This window comes from Carassius carassius, chromosome 32 (assembly GCF_963082965.1).
Source record: "Carassius carassius chromosome 32, fCarCar2.1, whole genome shotgun sequence".
NCBI classification, from domain to species: Eukaryota; Metazoa; Chordata; class Actinopteri; order Cypriniformes; family Cyprinidae; genus Carassius; species Carassius carassius.
Window position 1 is genome coordinate 4126000 of NC_081786.1, and position 21406 is coordinate 4147405.

The window sequence follows — 21406 nt, forward strand, 5'->3', positions numbered from 1 at the left end:
GCAAACAGTTATGTTACCACAACCAGTCACAATATGCCAAATTTATATTTGTAGAAATGTGAATGAAATTTGAGTAATATGAGTTTTTTTAGTAAATGCAACGTTCAGAAATGTAGCTTATGTGCTCCAGAACTTCAGAAATATAGAGCATTTCCCATGCATTGCATTTATTCTTTTTTGCAACTTGTATGGAAGAAAGCAGCATGAGCGTTCTGATAACAAAAAAAACCTGTGAGTGACTCATCAGTAAACAGACAAATTTAGAATTCTGTGTGAACTTTCTCTTTAACTCAGGTCAGGGAAGCGCTCAGTGCAGATCTCTGTCCATTGTTCCCAGCTTGCATCTTTAAACTCCTCTCAGATGGATTACATATCCATGAATATTCAGTTTTTTTGTGTTTTGTGACTGGCTGGCATGTGATGTGGGCTAGTTGTGTCCCCCTACGGTGTCTCTCAATGTTTCTACTCAGATGCTTCCTCATGTGGCATGCTTGAAGGGAATTATGGGAGAGCGTGTGGTGTTTTGTGAGCAGGTTTGTTATCTCCATGTGTGTTAGTTGTTATGGTGGTGCCGGCTGGGGCCCGTGGCTCTTTCTGCAGGACGCGGACTAATTAAAGCACTAATGCAGGACACCCCATTGATAGACACTCATTCAACACAGCCACACACACACACCTGCTTTATCAGCCTGCCTCGAAAACTTCATTACTTAGACATGCACACACACACACTTATAGACATTAAATTAGCATATATTGAAGAGATTTTGTTTTGTACTTTTTAGTATTTATACTGAAAGTTAGCTTGGTAAACCACATCAAGCAGTAAACCACATCTGCTTATGTCTGTCCTGTCTATCTTTTGCAATTTATGAATACGAAAAATATGAAATAAGAAGCTGGAGCGTCTGATAGACAACAGTGTTATTGCCAGCGTTTGTATGAGAACTGGCAGGCTTGAAGTCAACCAGCTGGTCAAATATATGTTTGAATCCCAAAGATGTGCTGCTCTGAAAGAGTAGAGGCTTCTTAAATCAACTCCGGGTTGAACACATGCCCCAAATCCCCCGAATAACTCAATGCATTTAGATGCTCGCACCACTAGATGGCACTATAGCATCCGGAGCCTATTAAGAACAGAGCAGTTTATGAAAATTAAACACACACGCACACTTTCAGACGCTGGCATGTACTTGCAAACACTCTCAAACATGCTCCTGCTTGAGTTTGTTTCCTGTATATAGATGAGGAGAATTGTTCAAAATATATTCAGATTGTGCTTTGTCAATTTCCCTCAGAAAATAGCCACATTTGTTAGTGTTTCGCTAAATAAATGCTGCATTAGTTTTGGGCTGTGCTGTTGTGGAGAGAGAGGGATCAGACCCTTGAGATGGTGCGAGGAGATGAATATTTTGTTGTCAGCAGTTCGGATGGAGTCCTGTTGTACCCCATGCATTATTCACTAATACAAATATGCCATATCATTTACAAGCATGTGTGCCGGGGTGAAATTCACAGCTGGGAATTAGTTCTGAGATTAATTAACAAAGCAAAGCTCCTCATTTTCTGTCTTTCTCTCGTCCTCGCGCTCAATGCGAAATGATGTGGCTCAGATAATGAGTTCTGCTTTTGATTGTCCGTGTACAGTGAATTCCTTTAATCAATATGAAAAAGAGAAATGAAATCACTGTAGAATATTCATTCTGATTATTACTGCAGTGCATTCATAAATATTAGTTGTTGTGCATAGATATGAGGTCAGAAATGCAGAAATCTACTATGGCACAGTTAGTGTGTTAAGATGGTGAAAGTTTGTTGCTTTTATATATAATATGGTACTGAATGATTATTTTATTAATATGCCATGTTATTTATATACTACTTCAGGTTAAAAGAGTAACTTCAAAGTGTATTACCATGCTATACAATAAGCACCAAAGAGTATGGTATATGGAATGTTTTATATATATGTTACATATATATATGTGTGTGTGTGTGTGTGTGTGTTTGTGTGTTTGTGTGTGTGTGTGTGTGTGTGTGTGTGTGTGTGTTGCTTAGAAATCATGTGTGATGGTAATACCATATTTAGATATGATAATGCATGGTTTTGGACAAATAAATATAAACAACATATATATACATATACATACCATTATATAGTATATATATTTAAAGTATTGTCACGGTACAATGTGTAAAAGACAAACAAAAAAAACCTTTATCTTACCATGGTGCTATGTCCAAAAACTATGGTAATGCTGTGGTACTTTTTTAAGGCGGATGAGAGACTTTTCAAGTTAATTTCAAACCAGTTCTCCAGTATTTGTATGCATGTGTCTGTGTGTTCATGTGTGTCTGTTTGCAGGCTGGAGTTCTTCTGCAACACACTGAAATCTGCCAGTGGCTTATGTCCTTATGTCTGTCACACACACACACACACACACACACACACACACACACACACACACACACACATGCAGATACACACTCTCTCTCACACACACACACACACACACACTCATATGCGCTCTCTGGAAGACCATTTTCCAGTAGCTAGGCAGTAGGAAAGCAGTATTAGCATTTTTGCCTTGAAGAACGCACTGTGGGGCTTTGGGAAAGTTTGCTCATATGAGTTGAAAGCAGAGAGGGGCAGGAAGGGGGTGGTGCTCTAATTGTGGGCAAATAGTCCCGAGGCATTAAGACTATGGGAGACGAGATGAGAGAGAGAGAGCGTGAGCATGCAGTGATGCAGTGTTTGAAAATAAACTAAAGTATGTCTTTATGTGCGTTTGGCTGTTCCCTTTCGATAGGAGGCATATAATGGCATTTTAATGCAGTGATGTAATGCCGGAGTTGTTCACCGTGCTGGACGGCTGGCAGAGCGCGGTGTTGTTGTCTTTCTTCCCTGTTGTTTCACTGGCGCCACTCCAGGATGCTGGACGGACCTCCACGGCAACGGACAACGCTTCAGAAAAAAAATGCTCTCTCTGTTTCCACTTTATATGCTCTTCTCTTACTGCGGCTTGGCTGGGTCTATGTGTTTTTCTCCCTCAGTGAGCTCTCAGCGAGAGGGACGCGCTCACAAACACACATAAATATGCTCACGCAGACAGTCACACACAAATATAAACACAAGCACGTAGATTGCACATGCTCAGAGGGTTGTTGTTTGTTGTGTTCATCTTCTGCACTCCTAAAGACGAAATCAGAAAGTGTTTCCGTGACGGAGTGACTCTATGACTATGATGCTGAAAATTCAGTTTTAGATCTCAGAAATTCCAATTTAAAATATACGGAAATAGAAAATAGTTATTTAAAACTGTAATAATATTTGGCAAGAAACACTTTAACAAGATATATTCTAATAGCCTGTTCACACCAAGAACCATACTATAACAATACCTTTGTTAGCATCCACACAAATGCACAATGATGTTCTGTTTATTATAAGCTTGCAATGCCGTTTTGTCATCTGAAGCAGGATGGATTCTGATTGGCTGTTGATGTGTTTTTGTCATTCATCAGCTGAAAAAAAGGGATTCCAATAATATTGTTCCTCTCTGTTATCTTATAGTCATGGTGTGGACTGTTCTTTTATAATTAGATTTTTTTTTTTTAACTAGTTATCAGCCTGGTGGGCCTTAACTGTTTCATTGTACACATAAACAGACACATCGAGTAGACATACATGTGATATCAGGAACAAATCCTCAATGCTTGACCTCTGGCTGATGACCCAAGATTGAGAGAACAAGACCACACTCAAAAGAGGTCAGGAAGGAGTCTTGGAGCCTCAGTGATCTGCAGTGGTGAAGCTCTGAGAGAATCTGTCTTGGCTTGTGTGTGTGATGTTCTCTGGCTTCAGCGTTGTGGAAAGCCTTAGGGGATTCCTGTCTCACCTGCTGTTTGGAAAGAGTCTCGAGAAACAGTTGTACGGTCCCCTGAGGAATGGAGAGATGGGGCATTAAACGAGTGTATTCCGTCCATCATTACAGCTCCTGATCTGGCCCTCATGTTCTGCGCTTCCTCCCCCCTCGCTGATTGCAGATGGCATTTCATGGTACACAAGTAGTGATTTAGTTTCTTAGCACTAACCAAGGAATAACTCCGATTTTTTAAATATTATTTCTCTAACTTTTTTATTACATTTTTATAATTTATTATATTATATCATATTATATTATATATTCAAATGTAAAAATTAGAATTATAATGTGTTCATTGTCAGTATAATTTAAAACAATTTAATTACTTCACTGTATTAAACAATTAACAATTAAAAATTAAACAATGTAATAATTTTGTTATATTATAATATTATAAATGTATTATATTATTTTATTGTATTAAAATTTTCACGGTTAGCATAATTTGAAATTAAATTAAATGGCTTTATTATCTATTATATTTATTAGGTTATAAATTCTGATTTTTATATTATAATTATTATGTATTATATGAATTATCTTAAGATATTCATATTAATTATATTAACATTTCTGAAATTACAAGACGGTTAATCTCTTAAGATTTCATGGTCAGTATAATTTAAAATTTAATGTAATTATTTTGGTATATATATTATTAAGAATGTATTATGTTAAATAAATAAAATGTATGAAATTAGAAGGCAGATCTTTGTGAAATTGTGATGGTCAGCATCATTTGAAACCTTTAAACCTTTTTAATTCTCATTTATATGACATTATGTAAGATAATGGTTTTTTTGGAGCCTATATTATATTATATTATATTATATTATATTACATTACATTACATTACATTACATTACATTACATTAAATTACATTACATTACATTACATTACATTATATTATATTATATTATATTTTAGCAGTAACTTAATATTGTGGCTTTGGTTTTACATCTGAGTTTAAATTATTGTGGTCTGCTGTGCATGTTCTACATCACTTCCTGTATATGATTAGATCCCTGCAGCATCTCTAATTTAAAACTATTTGAATTTTTGTCATTCCCGCCACTCTTACCCTGTTCATTCACATGCTTGTACACATGTGAATGTGTCCTAATACCCTGTATTTTCCCAGATCCCCTCCCCCAGCCCTTCCCTGGGCCCTTCCCTGGACTTCCTTGAGGACTGAGCGCCGAACTCTGCACAATTAACGCGAGAGGACTATGGTGTGTGTGCCCTGCGCTGTACCATTCATCATAAGGCTTTTACATTGACCTTGACACCCACTTCATTAGAATAAAGATTGTCTAGCGTTTAGGCTACATTGTTCCTCCTCGCCCAGACCCCATGCAAATTCTGCTCTGGCTCGGGCGCGGCGGGTCTGTCAGAGGTCATCTTCATTAAATGATTGCCACTATTCTCCAACTGCTTCTTTCATTCGGCTCAATTGAAACCCTTCTTCCTGCTTAGGATGGGACCCTGCCAGTGCTGCTGCTCGCCGCACAGATTTTAACTCATCGCTCCCACCACTACAGCCCCATATCAGTGCTAGCTGTATTACAGGACACAGGGTATTCCAGTGTCCATTAAGGACTTGCTGTGAAGAAGTTTGGTTGTTGTAGGTCATTGCCAGGGCATTACTATGCTTGGGGTTTCTTTTTAAATAGTTGGTGTTTGCCTTCTAACTGAGGTCTAATTATGATATTCTGTTGTCTATGTAAAGTTGTGTCCCTTTTTTTACTCATGAGATAAGATTTTTATATCTCAGTTGTTTCTAATAGAAAGCAATGAGCTCTGAACTCTAGTAAGATTTCCACTCAGTAGAATCTTACTGTATGTCAGCTATTATCTAATTTTGTGTATCTCCCTAGATATTGGGAGAAACCTCTGAGACGATGTTTATATTCTTTGAAGAAAAGTGGATTGTTGCTTGGTGGTTGCCTACTAGCTTCTATTATAAGTAGTAAGTCTCTATGATATTCTGGTGTCTGATCATTTTTGTATCTCAGTTGTTTTTTCCTATAAAGCAATGCTTCTAATGAACTCTAGACTTTAAGATCTATAAGATATTTTCAGGAAAACGTCTAAGATGATACTTGGTTTCCCTGAAGAGAAGGGAGTGGTGCTTTTCCATTCAAAACTTGCTGTGTTGTGTTGTGGTGGGTCATTACCAGTGTTTCGCTACTGTATACTGCTAGCTGTATAACTGGGTCCCTCCTTCTGTATAAATCTATGGGATTTTTTCACTAATGAGCCCTTCATCTTAGTTGTTTCTCCTAGTCTGGAGATTAAATGGAGGACTTTTTGGAGGCTTCCTGCTTTTCAGATGTATAGAAAAACACCCCAGTTATCGCCCATGTTTCTCCTTTAGTTTCAGAGAAGATCTCAACAGTCAACGGTTGTCTAATTTGTGTTTATTTCTCCCCAGGAATTTTAGCAGATGTCTGAAATAAAGCTGAAACTTAATGGAGTTTTTTTAAATTAAGTTTCCAGAGCTATGAAAGAGCAACCTCTTTATTTGTTTTTTGTCTCCTTCTGTCTCACAGTGGAGAACTGCAGCATTTGTTGTGGAGATGATTTACACTTTCATGGGCTGTTGAGTCAAAGCACTCTGTCTCTCTCTCTCTTTCTCAGTCCCTGGCTTTGGACCCAAATATATCTCCATTATTATCACATCATTCAAAAGCAGACGGCCAGTCCTGCTAAAAAAAAAAAAAGAAAGAAATCCAGAATGAAAAGGCTCATTCTGTACTACAGATATAATTGGAATTAAATTATTAATGAGAGATACTTAAAACAGATTGTTTTATGATTCGCTATTAGTGAATTTGCTATTCATTTTAATATTTGTCATTTGATTTATATGGGGATAATGCAATACAGGCCCCAATTAACAATGCATGGCCTGTGTAATATGATTTTCGGTTAATGCAAATGGAATAAGCTAGAAGAAAGCAAGCGATTCGACTCCTCAAATGTAATTTTCTCGGCCAATTCTGCCAATTTTAAATGACACTGTACATTTTAATTTTCCCTCTCTTCCTTAAAGGTTGCAAATTTATACTCATTGAGCCGAACTGCCATTAATTTGCATGGAAAATTACTTGCAGAGTTGGAATATCTGTCACGTTCACACCTATTTACTTTTAAAAGCTCTGCCGATGGAGCAGGGTAAGAGGTTACGGGGAATTCAGACTCTTTTTCCGAACTAACTTCTGTTTGTAGTTGGTTACAAGTCACTAAACTTGTGAAAAAACAACAACATTTAAATCACATGTTGGAAAAGAAAAATCACAAATGAGATCTCTTTAATATGTCAGTTGTTTCTAAGGAAGTTTTGGGTAAAGGGTTAGTTCACTCAAAATATATTTATAATATCTATTAATTTACTTACCTGAGTCAATGGCTTTCTGCTGTTAATCATCACAAAGGATATTGACATTCATTGAATGGACAAAAACAGTTAAAAGTAAAATCTTTTCCACTAAACAAGAAAATTTATACAGGTTTGGAAGGACATGAGGGTAAGAAAATGATGACTGAATGTTCATATATCCCTAAAAGAAACATCACTCCATCAGTCTTGTTTGTTTTGTATTATAACTGACTGACCCTTGCGTTGTTTCCAAACCCATATGATTTTTTTTCCTTGCATGAAACATTAGAGATGTTTTGCATTGTGCATGGTTTGCACTTTTCCATACACTGGAAGTCAGCAGTAATTGTACTTCCAGACTCAAAAGGACAAAAATTTAAGATTATCAGTCAATGTCTGTTTTTAACATAAGAGTTCCATTTGGTTTTATACGATGTGGAATATAGTTAAACAGATGTTTTATGGTGCTTATTTTGTCTTTTTGACATCTTGGCACTCAAAATCTTCACTTTCATTGCATGGAAAACAGTAGCTTGGACATTCTGCTAAAATTCTCCCTTTCAAAAGGGTTTGAGTGTGAATGAATGATGGCAGGCCTTTGATTTTTGGGTGATCTTAAGTCCCTGGAGCTCTGAAAGGGCACCTCTGAGCAGTACGTTTCCTGTTCTGTGAGCACAGTAGCTCTATGAATTCTGGCACCATCACTTTAGATTACAGCCAGGCTGAGCAGAGCTGAACAGATCTTAGGCCTCTCTCGGCTCTTAAAGCCCAGAGTTCTTGGCTGATTGCATTGTTTCCTATGTTTGTCAAGAGAAGAAAAATGCCATGCTCAGAGTAGAGAGGGATGGGGTGTGAGTATCTTTCCATGAGAACCCCTCCTCCCTGAACTCACAGCTGAGCTCCAGACCCCGGGCCCCGGATAAATAGTGCCTTTGTTCGCCATTCAATGGCATTAGGCATGGGCTTCCTATGGGGGTCACTACCAATCCTTGTGAGGGGACAGAAGGGGAGGCTGAAAAAGAACAACACATATAAACCATGAACTACCAGCAGATCGGAGGTAGAGAAACAGCGATGAACGCAGTTTGACGTTAGGAATCAAAAGTAGTATGTGAACATAAAAGAAACATTGGGGACATTTTTCTCTGTAAAATCCAATAGAAAATTGTAAGAAATTCTCTTGTACATAAATAAACGAATAGTAATAAAGCACAAATCCCCACTCAAATCTCATTATCGTATCGCAAAAATGAAGAATAGTGCAATAGTATTTATAATAGACAAAAAAAAGCATGTACAAAAAGGACATAATTACGTTAAATTAGATATTTTTACAAATGTATTAATTGACCTATTTGAAGCATTTTTTAAGAATTTGTGTTTGTCACACAGAATAATAATAATAAAATATATGATAAATTGTGATATATATGTAAAATATATATAAATATATGATTAAATATAAATTTAAAAAAGAATATATTATTCTAAATTATATAGTAATGTATTATATAATAATATGAAGCTTGTATTAATTGATTAATATATTTTCTACTAATTGTGTACATTTATTTTAAATACTCCTTTTATATATATGTAATATATAGGCTGGACCTGAATTATGACCTGGTATTTTCTTTGTGAGATTCATCCAAACAAAACATAATCACACAATCAGAGAGCCATAAGGAAAGCCCATAAAGTCCTGTTCAGAGCTCTTTCTGTATTAATCTTCAGGGCTAAAGGCCTGGCTGCTCAGTCTTTCCGTTTGTACACCATCAGCTGGACTGACCAGGCTTTTCTTTGTTCATTGGATTTTCTGAATCCCTCATTACCACTATAGAAATCTGTGTAATGCATCATCTTTAGCTAGAAGGGGAGGTGAGAGCTAATATTCAGAGTTGTTTTATGCTCCATATTGTTTTGCAGATTGCATGCTATTATGTCAGTGAGAAAGGGAGTCCCACGGGCCGATGTCTATGCGGTATTGTAACTAACTTTTTTTCTCCTAATGCTCAACCTTTTCTTGTTGTCGTGAACGATGCCATTGTCTGTGCAATTTGTTGCCACTCAATGCATTTTGACAAAGTGAAGTGCATTTGGTGAAGGAACCTCCTGACAGCTGAGGTCTGGAAAGGCCGGTGGAAACTCTCCTGGGTCCCTCGGTGACCCCATCGTGACTGCCCACCTTGTTCTTAACCAGAGAGAAGAGAGCCGAGCGAAAAAAATAAATAAAAGCGCTTGACTCAATACGAGCCTTCTATACCAGCTGTAAAATGGCTTATTCTTCTAGTCGCCATGGTGACAATTAACAGTGTTTCAAGGACTTTTGTTCCCGACCGGTTTGAGCAGACCCCCCCCCCCCCCGCCCTTCTTTTTCGGCGCAAAGTGATTTTTCACGACGGAGGAAAAGCAGCGTCTATTTTGCATAAACAGTAAGGAATCGCATCCAAATGAAGGCTTTGCGTCTTCTCCTCCTTTTAAAGTAAATATGTAGCTTTTTACTTCCTGGTCTTTCAAGCCCGGCGCTCACACGTCTTTGAGAGCTTGGCTGGCGCTCCTCAGCTGTGCTGGGTTTCCATCAATGGGCCTCTTCTGCGCGGTCTTCCTCCCCTCTCCACTGCTTCCTCTGCGCCTCCCTCCCCGAGCAGCCGTCTAGAGCGAATTACAGACATCAAGGATGCTGGCAAGATATGAAAAGGCCTCAAACTGATTAAGTAATTATCAGTTTTCCCAGCTTCATTCAGCTCTGTATCACGAAAGCATATCAAATTCCATATTTTGTACCTCTGAGTCAATTTGTAACTCATCAGCTCCCAGTGTAGGTTTTCATGTGGCTGATGCATATTCAGTTTTTTTCTCAAATGGATATCTTTCCTTCGTGCTAAACATCTAATACGGCAGCTTCGGCGGATAATCGCAGAAGCCCAGAATGTACTTTTTTTTTTTTTGCCCTTCGCAGATTCATTTCAGGGCAAAAGAAAGATGTTATTACTTCCTTTTTGATTTAGGGACAGTGCAGAATCCGTCATCGAGATGAAGGCCCGTCGGGAGGCCGAGGGTGTCCTGTGAATTCTCATTTTTACCGCCGCCTGGCTTCTGACGTGTGAACGTTAGCATAAAATGATTTGAATACGCCCCGTCTCTGCCTCAGTTCATGGAGTCTCACTTCTGTTGTCTCAACAAGTTACGGAGCCTAAACAAATTTTTAATTTAATGGATAAGATGAATCTGCGAAACCGCATTAAGTGTGTTCATGTGTGACTGCGTTTTTGCTGACATTTCCAGACTCACGTTCATTAATATGTGAAATAAATTAAACTTGCAAGGGCTTGTTGATATTTCATCTATTTTGCCGCCATCTTTGCTCACTATTACACTGCCTTACTGTTAAATGACTGTTAGTAAAGCTGCCTGTTTTCATCATGGGATCTCGAGGGACACATTATACTAATGTTTAGGACTAGTGATGTCCCTAACTATAAATATTTGACTTCAGCTCATAACTTGTTGAGGAGAGACATGCTTTTTTCCCTTCTTTTAAATAATCTGAAAGATTTTCATTTGGTGGATGATGAAATAGATTCAGGGCCATTTTCACAAGTTTTTGTTTAATGTTGAGATGTGTTTTAATTGATTTGGGAACATTTTTATGCATTTTTTGTAGATTAAAAATTAGATGCACTTTTTTTTAGGAGTAAAAATAGTTAACATGAGGGAATACTATACAGAATATATTTACACAATTTTCTCAAAGATATTTTGCCAAAATATAAAAACAATGACTAAAAAAAAAACAATTTAAAACTGTAAAAATGAACACTGAGCTTTTTTAATTTAATCAATGTCACATTCACATAATTCACATGATTTTAGCTAGCCTGGTTAAAACCAGACCCTTTTCAGTTGAAACTGAGTTAGGGTCTGGCAAAGCCTATTAGACGTCTCGTTTCTAAAGGGGCGTCACCGACGGACCTCGTTCAAATGCCTCTGGGCGCAATTGGATAGACCTAAAACCAATCAGAGCGATGAAGGAGATGACGTATGCAGAGCGAATCCAGTCGGTAAGACAGCGATAACATCTTTTTTAGATATGAAGGCTTCAAGTGTTGTTCTTTGCTCGAGTTTTATCGCAAAGTTAAAGTTTAAATCACTTAAAACAGACGCGATAGCAGTTTCGAACGAATGTTCCTCTGCAGCATCCATCTTTGTAATGTACAAAATCTGCTTTACCGTCGCTGCGCTGTCGTCATCGTGTAAACCCCGCCTCAACGCCCCTGCCGTTTCTGATTGGTGCCGCGATTTCGGCGGCACAAAAATGAGCTAGATAGTCCTCTTTGCCAGACTATTCTGTAGAGAGAATTGAAATTCGCCGGAAGTAGTCTGGGTTTTCCCAGGCTAGATTTTAGCCAGTTTTACTCTGAATCTGTATGATATTGCGAGTAATATTTTGTATATGTACAGTACAGACCAAAAGTTTTGAAACATTACTATTTTTAATGTTTTTGAAAGAAGTTTCTTCTGCTCATCAAGCCTGCATTTATTTGATCAAAAATACAGAAAAAAAAATAATATTGTGATGTATTATTACAATTTAAAATAATTGTTTTTAAATTTATTATACTTTAAATTATCATTTATTTCTGTGATGCAAAGCTGAATTTTTAGGATCATTACCACATGATCCTTTAGAAATCATTCTAATATGATGATTCATTATCAAAGTTGGAAACAGTTCTGCTGCTTAATATTTTTTCAGAACATGTGATACTTTTTTAGGATACTTTGATGAATAAAAAGTAAAAAAAAAAAAGAAGCTATGTTTTTAAAATATAAATATTTTGTAATAACAATATACACTACTGGTCAGTAATTTGGCGTCAGTAATTTTTTTTCTTTCTTTTTTTTTAAATAAAATCAATACATTTATTCAGCAAGGATGTGTTAAATTGATAAAAAGTGATAGTAAAGAAAATATATTATTAGAATTTTTTTTATTTTGAATAAATGTAGTTCTTTTTAACCTTTTATTCATCAGATATATTAGACAGCAGAACTGTTTCCAACACTCATAATAAATCAGAATATTAGAATGATTTCTAAATGATCATGTGATAGACTGGATGTTACATGTGACACTGAAGGCTGGAGTAATGATGCGGAAAATTCAGCTTTGCATCACAGGAATAATTTTTTTTTTTTTTAAGTATATTAAAATAGAAAACTATTATTTTAAGTTGTAATAATATTTCACAATATTACAGTTTTTTTTCTGTATTTTTGATCAAATAAATGCAGGCTTGATGAGCAGAAGAAACTTCTTTCAAAAACATTAAAAATAGTAATGTTTCCAAACTTTTGGTCTGTACTGTATGTGTGTGTGTATAATATATAAATTCAATGTCAAAATATTGACAGAATATGTAGTAATATGTCAGAATATATGGACAAATGGGAAGAATTGGACTTTAAAATGTAGTGTGACCCAATAATATATATGTATTTTTAAATGAATAAATATAATAAACCAAAAGGACTAAATGTATTTAGAGAGAAGTGGATGGCTTATTTTGGTTTGATTTCTAAAATGTAGTTTATCTCCTCTACTATAGTGAAGTTTAAGTGTGTGCTGTTGTGCACTGATAACCTGCTTTTAAAAACAAACTTTCATCAGTTTTTGCTCATCAGGGTTAACGGAGCAATGCCAGAATCACGTATTTCCGTCACACCTCCACCTCTGTGGCATCCTTTGGCCCTGGAATATGTTTTTCTTCACCGTCAATTACACAGTTGACTATAAAGTTTTCGAGCCCGAGCTCCTTGGGTTAAGTATGCAAATCACCCTATCTAGGTTGCAACGGTGAAAGTGACTCAAGGGCCAAAAGTCAGCCATGCACGTAGCTGAGGTTAGCCTGATGCTTCAACTTCTCATCGCTCTGGCATTCTAATTACTCAGGCTATCTTTCCCTCCGTCTGCGTTCTCCATCAATAACCTGCCATTTCTTAAACCAATGAGAGGACTTAAAATCAATATTTGCTGTCAACAAACAAATTGTGTAATCCCCTTTACTTTGAAGAGGAGCGTCTTTAGTTTGGCGGCCACTATTAAAAACTGAAAGGGATGAATGATTTAAAAGGATGTGTGATACCATCTCCATCAAAACAAACGACAGTGAAAAATGAACGCTGGGCGGATGACAGCGAGGAATGGGGGGAAAAACAGCACATTTAAATATTTAAATGTGCATCCGCCATAATGATAAATGACATCCGAAAACTAGAATCAAGTAGCTATTGATGCAGAAAATGAAATGGGGGGGTGGGAGACAGACAGAGAGAGAGAGAAAGAGAGAAATTAACTGGAAAAAGGTGTCAGATAGCATCACTTTCATCTTTTACTGTATGTTAGTCCAGGTTTCCAACAGACATGTCACAATTCTGCTCAACTTGTGTCGGAGTGACCTAATACAGTCAGTATCCCGTTAGACATGAGCTGAAGGGGTGAAAATTGCTATCCTACATGCCCACTATCCTCCTGAGGTGACAAATGAGAAGTCGCAAGGATTTAGAAGAAAAGAAGTTGAAGTACCAAATCTTAGGATTTGATTTGTGTTACATAACAGTTCTAGATACTATTGAGCTTCCTGGTGTAATTGGATATATAAAACATTTTCTTTTCACCTAAATGTTACAATAAAAAAGTCGAATTGCTGAGTAGGCCGGAATACACTTTACTTTGTACTTATACTGGAACCATATTTTACACAATTGTGAGCTGTTAACCTATATTTAAAACATTCATTCAATATTTTTTACAACTTGTGAGTTGTTTTAAATAGGAAATGTTTTCCACTTGTTTACTCACTTAAAATCTTTACTGTAAAATGAAGGTGGGTATACATTTCTGTAAATTGGATTAAGATTTATTGATATTCACTGCTGTACAATTAATGCTTAAAAGTGCAAATTAATAATTTTATTCAGCAAGGATGCATTCAATTGATAAAAAAGTGACAGTAAAGGCATTTCTAATGTTACAGAAGCTGTTGCTTTGTACTTTTTGCTAATCTAAGAATCCTGAAAAAAACTCAGATGTATCTCTTTCAACATTGATAATAATGAGAAATGTTTATGAAATTAGAATTATTTTTAGAATTATTTTACGCTTACTTTTGAACAAGTGTGTACCAAATATGCAGTTCTTCTCTAAAAGGATTGTCTTTTGACTAACCCCAACTATTATAAGAGCAGAGAAAACACTTTACATATGTGTCTCATGACCTCGCTTTATTTTCGCTGTAATAAAACAGCAAAAGCCTACCCTAAGATTGATATGCGTGCTTTTCTCACCCTTCATCTGCTGTATGTGCTTCTACAGGGGAACAGTGTGGAGATGTCCATGTGGCTTCCTAAAAAGATGCAGCTTCTGGGCTGGTCTGAATCTCTGAAGAGGAGCGGCACTGAACTTCCTGCGGACTTTGACTCACGGCTGACGGCCCTCAGGAGCAAATGGGATCAACTCGAGGTTGGTCTCTCTCTGTTTAGCCTACTATATGAACATGTTTTATCAAATACAGTAAAGGAGTTATGAAAGTCTTTTTGGGAAATCGCTGTTAAAAACACAGAGCATCACATCAGTCAGGGGTCCCTTTGTGGAAAGAAAGTGCTTCCTGAACAGTTGGCTCTCAAAGTCAGCGCTGCTCTGACACAGGTGAGTGTCACACCTTGAGACTGATCTGTCCTTGATTCAGAGCTCCCCGCCGAGATGAGAGGAAACGGGCGGCTTGGGAAGATTTGGAGGAGAAAGAGACACTGAGAATGCAAGTTGGGAAGGCATTGTCAGAATAAAAATGCTACATAAATGCATCTTAAAACACTTGTTTGAAAGCTTCCTTTACTTCAAACTGATATTTGTCAAAGTTACCCTGTTTTTAGTGCTCTTTTGAACTACCATCAAAATTTCTCTCTGCTTTGTTATGTTAACCTTGCTTCTATTTTTAAGTCATTTACTTGTACAAACTACTTCCTTTCTGGATAAGACACAGCTCATTCAGCACATTTAAGCAAAGCGACTTGCATTCATACACTGAAAAAAATGTCTTTGGTCTAAAAACTATTTTCACTTATATATAGTATACGATTACAAAGAAACGTTAAGCAGCAGAAATCCATAAGAAGTGTTTTTTGAGAAGCAGATCGGCATATTAAAATGATTTGATGCTGAAATTCAGCTTTACCATCACAAAAATGTATTATATTTCAAAATATATTAAAATAGAAAAGAGTACTTTTAAATTACAATAATATTTCACAGTATTACAGTTTTTCTAATCAAATAAATCCAGCCTGGGACATTACTAAAATCTTCACACTATGAGCTCTAATTGAGTCATAGTAAAGCTGATCAACCTCCTAAACCATCTTAGACCAGCCGATGATCATAAATGACCAGCTTCTTACTTTCAGGAATGTTTTCCAGCCGAATACTCACAAGTTTCACAATTTTATAACGGTGAAGCTCCAAAGCTCTTCACAGTGGTATGATGCTAAATAATTTATCTTCACTAATAAAGAGTAAACACATACACCCACGTGGATATGCATCTGCAATGCTCCTCGAGATTGGCATAACAGCCTTTGATCTGAAACATGAATCTTTTCGGAGAGTTTCAAAGTGTCAAACAACTCGCATCTTCCCTCCCTGTCGCAATCAAGCATTAATTAGAATTATCCAGAAGAGGAATATTTAACGGCAAACGTTCTGACTGGCATGAGCGTGCACGATGCGTCCTTGCGATGAGTGGCGTCTCGTTAGGGTTCGTGCGACAGGAATAAAGCGTCAGCAGTGCGGAGAGTTCAGTCTGAGCGCCGCTGCTCCCTGCACCGCGCATTATGCCGACTCAATTGCATATTAAACAAGCCTATCAAGTCAGCCATTGGCATCTGCTGTGCTGATACAAATTGTGAATTAAATGAAATTGATGTCCCCTGTCGTATATATTTATGAAGACAGACCATTCTCTGAAGTATTCTGCTTATGAAGAATTTATGATTGCAAACTGTTCCCGAATAAAATAAAGTGGCAATAAATTCCTGTTTTTTTTTGTTTTTTTTTTTCCATGTGACCCTCCAAGGGCATTGACTTCACCTCCCACCGAGACATTTGTTACTCAGAGAAAACAATGGCTGGATCTGGATTGCATTGATGCCTGTCAAATCATCTGCATTCAGATGAGTGGAAAGGACAGCATAATAAAAGGAGAGAGAAAGAGAGATAGATAAACAGCGGCAATAGAGAGATTCTGTTCTCTGTCCATGAAACTGGACTTTTCCAAACTTTTGTAACACTTTTCTTCAACATTTTCTCTTAATTAAACAGAATTAAATAGATTGTTTATTTTACTGTAACTTTACTGTACGAACTTTATAGAAATTGAGATTAATACTATGGTAAAGAATAAGTTGCTAAAATGTAAACGTGGGTATTCACATTTAAATATTTATATCCAAATTCATACAAACATATTTATATCCAAATCGATTTTGTTCCCCAATAATTTTCCATACATTTTTTTGTTGCCAGTATAGTATGTCTGCATAATCCATCTCTTTTTTTATTGTTTCCTAAATATTACATTTGTTTCTTTTATGTCTACTGAATTAATTCAATATGTTGTCTAAATATGCATGAAAAAATCCTCTTTTTTATTATATTACCTATTGAAATGCATTAGAATATTTTCTAAACTTGTAACATAAAACAGCATGTGCAACCTAAATCTAAAATATGATGTATTTTCGAGTAAAAAACAAAACAAAATGTACAATACAAAAGAGTTTAAGGTTGAGTCTTTTATGCTCACCAAGGCTGCATTATTTGATCAAAAATACAGTAAAAACAGTAATACTGTGAAAATACTTATTTCTTACTAAAGACAAGCATTTCACTCTGTTTGTTTCAAAAGCAGCACTTTTTCACACACTAATGTCTCTTAAAATCGCTATGAGATCTGATTTTGCCTCTATCAGACCAGAAGAAAACCTCAACATTTGTTTCCGGCCAGAAGAACCCATTTTCACATTAAAGCTAAAATGTCCTGCCTTCCATTTTCTTTGCTATTACCACTGTGCTGACAGGAGACGAACACAGATGTGTTAATAAAGGCCGAAGCTCAGGCCGGATGTGTGCGGCCAAACACTGAGAACTTAACTGATGCCGCATGCTGAAATAGCCACTTCATTGCTGCGTCATAATCACATCTGTTTCCATTCCAGCTTCTCAACACACCGATCACATAAAGGAAAGGACAATTACAGCAGCCAGTGTGTGTATTAATTGGATAATGGTGTGTATTGTGCTTGCAATTGCCATCTCAGTATACCAGGTTCAACCTGTCTCTAAAAAGTGCGATTGCCAGGCAGGTGGGAATACTGAACACACACATGCGTGCGCACACACACGCACAGACAGACTGCAGCTCAGCATGGTTCTCGCTTCTCTTGTTGTCACTCGGGGGAAATTGTTCAGCTGAGCCCATTTCTAAAATCATTGGTGTGTTTTTTGCAGCTGATTGTTTGCTATTCAACAAACATTTGAATGTTGCTCTTTTTGCGATGAGATTTTAACCCCTTCAGACTCATCAGATGAAACAGCCTGTTATCAGACACTTCAGCAGCCGTGTGGAAACGGCTGTCATAATTAATCACACTTATTGATTAAACACAAATAATAGGGGTTAATCACTACAGTAAGTGTAAAGCAGTCCATGCATTTAAGTTAGCCTGATGCATGAATGCATTTTGTCTTTAAAGTGTTTGTATATTTTGTGGATCCACATTTATGAATATTTATCATAGTTTAAATTTGTTTGTGAAAAGACCATAGGAAAAACAATAGACCTCAAAGTCATGAATATGTAAATGTGACTGAGATTTATTTAATTTTATTAATTTTATTACTTATATTTATATTTTATTTCAAATAATATTTCATGTTATGTTTTTTATGTGTGTGTTGTTAAGGTTTTACATTTTTATTTTAGATTGTTTAATATTTAATTAAGATTTAATTGTATAACTCTTTTGCTTTATTGTTTTTATTTAATTTTTTATAATTGATTTTTCATGTTATTTAGTTTTATTGCTTTACATATTTTTATTTTATATTGTTTAATATTTTATATTTAAATAATATTATTTAATATCATGTCATGGCAATGTAGAGCTGTTCTTATATGTATACCGTCTCAGAACTACATTTTTTAAAGATCCCTAGAAGATGAGCCTGAATCTACACTATTTTTACCAAAATGTAATTTTCAGGAAAGTTGGTGTTACTATAGTAAAACTATGGTAAATTGAGATGTTCTGTCCATGACTCTTGTGTTTGACATCTCTGTTTGTGTCCAATCAGAAAACCCTGGCAGAGCATGTGGAGCCCAGTGTGGACCAGCGGAGTCAGCGTGAACTTCTGTCTCCAGACACCAGTAGGATGGTGACCCAGCTGGAGAGCCGGATAAAGGAGTTAAAGAGCTGGCTGAGAGAAACCGAGCTCTTCATCTTTAATCTGAAGCTCAGACCAGAAGCACAACAATGTGAGAGCGGCACTCAAGACACTGATGACCCACAGCACGACCCGCAGGCCACCAAACAGCTGCAGCACTTCAAGGTGAGTATGAATATGAGCTGCGTGTCTTTGCTTGTCATCTTAGCAAATGCAATGGACTGTTGGCCTGTTTTACCACATGTTCAGATCACTGTTAGCAGATACTGCTAGTAAAAAAAAAAAAGAGTGCATTTTTTGTTTTTGTTTTTTGCTTTTTTTTTTTCAAATTGTCTTGTAAATTTCGGAACAATTGTATTGTGTGTTTGCTGTAAAAAAAAAAAAAAAAAAAATATATATATATATATATATATATATATATATATATATATATTACACACATATTTTACACACATTTATATCTGATTTAATTATACATACATTTATATTTTCAGCCCACATTTTTAGCTGCAGAAAGCTTTAGTTTTTAATTGCAATTCCCTAATTTACAATCATTCACAAAAGTTACGCATCTCCTGCCGCTTGCTAGTTTGATTATTACATGATTTGATGTTGCTTTGCTGAAAGAACTTAATGCTCTCAGCTCCATTTAACACATTTTACCATTTTAACATCTGTTCAACAGAATGGCATAATCGGCTTTAACCATTGAAAACCCAGCCACTGGTCAGCCACTACTTATCAGTATCTAGCACAACACCTGTTAGCCTGCAGCTGTTCATTAGCCATCATAAACTGTGCTAACACTTTGCATTTTCAGTGCAGCTTTCACTAAACCATAATACACGCTAAAACTAGACTACATGACGGCATCATGTCAGGTAGTCTGAGCGTTTATCATAAACACAGGAATGAAACTGCTTAGTCAAACTGCAGAGCGCTCTCTAAAAATAACCTGCTTCACTTGAGCCGTGCTCCTTTAATAAATACAGGGCAAAAAGCACACATCAAATCCCCTGACTGGAAATCTATATGAAATAATTATTTGAGTTAAAATCCTGAGAAACAGCTTGGAGTATTAATCAAGACATGTCAAAACACAGGTAGCGGAGCTGATTACATCCACCTGCTGAGTGACAAACATAAGTGAAGAAAAGCTTTAAATATACACATGGCTAAATGATCAGGAGGGGAAATAAGGCTGGCTTTCTCTTTTGATCAAATGACACGCAGCCAAAAAGTCCCACATTGATTTCTCAGGGACAGTCTGGAGAAAATAATAATATGATGATTGGAGACATTAGTAAGTGTGATTAATATGGACTCTGCCATTGCACTAAACGGGATGAGTGTTTAGGAAGAGAACGGAGAAGGATTACATGTATCTAGTTTTTTTCCGACCACTTTTATAGCGTGAATTGGCTAACTGGCGTAACGTAGCGTGATCACAGAGCACTTGAAAGGCATCAGCGGGAGAGCTGAGATCTACACCTGTGTAGCTGAACTTAAACACAGCATCAAATGGCTTTTGCAGCCTGTTTTACTTCTGTAATCTGACATCTTTTTGTAAAATAGTGTATTTAATGTGAAATATTGTGAGCCGGAACCTGATTTATAGTTTGGATCATGGAAGGTGTGTGACTACCTCGCATCACTCACATTTTGTTCAGAAAAAGTAACAATCTAGTTTTATTATAAATAATAAAAATAATAATAATAAAACATTTTACTAATAATATTTATGATTATTATTATAAATAATTATTAATAACACGTATAATAATAATAATAATAATAATTATTATTATTATTATTATTACGTATATATTATTATTGTCTATAAATAATAATAATATTTATAGAGATTATTACAATTAAGTAGTATTTATTTGTTTTTAAAATAATCTATGAATTCTAAAATATAACTAATAATATATCATAAATATTAACAACAACACTAATAATAATCATAACATAATAATAACAATAATTATTGTTATTTATGGATTATTATTTAAATGAATTGTATTCATTTATGTATTGTAATAATCTATATCAATAATCTATACAAAAAATTACAACAACAATCATTATTATTGTCATAATTTATTGATTATTATTATTATTATTATTGTCTATAAATAATAATTATTTATAGAGATTGTTAAAATTAAATAATACTTTTGTATTTTAAAAATGATATCTATAATAGTCTATACATAATAATGAAAATATTAACAACAACAATAATCATAATCATAAAATATTAACAATTATTATTATAATTATTATTATAGATTATTATTGTTTAAATTAATAGCATTTATTTTAATAAAAATTCTCTATAAATAATCTATACAAAAATATTAAAATATTAATAAAACAACAGCAACAACTAATATTAGCATTAATTATTATTATTATTATTATTGAACTGTACATTTTTAGAAAACAATATGCACTTCCGCATATGCATGTAAAAACTAGACTTACAAAAAATGGAATGTAAAATATTTTGTGCATGTGAGAAAATCTTTTTTTTCTTTTTTAGTGTAATGGCTCTGAATATTTGTCATATTATAGTTAACATATTG

General features: G+C 35.6%; 1 protein-coding gene across 3 annotated transcripts in view; it reads left to right on the forward strand.

The window, feature by feature from the left end:
• Positions 1-21406, forward strand: part of akap6 (A kinase (PRKA) anchor protein 6) — a 135768-nt gene that overhangs the window by 97075 nt on the left and 17287 nt on the right. For all 3 annotated transcript variants that reach the window (XM_059519915.1, XM_059519914.1, XM_059519916.1), the window contains exons 10-11: positions 14688-14834; positions 18723-18977. In XM_059519915.1, coding sequence (XP_059375898.1) covers positions 14688-14834; positions 18723-18977 — 402 coding nt within the window. The remainder of the gene's footprint in view (positions 1-14687; positions 14835-18722; positions 18978-21406) is intronic.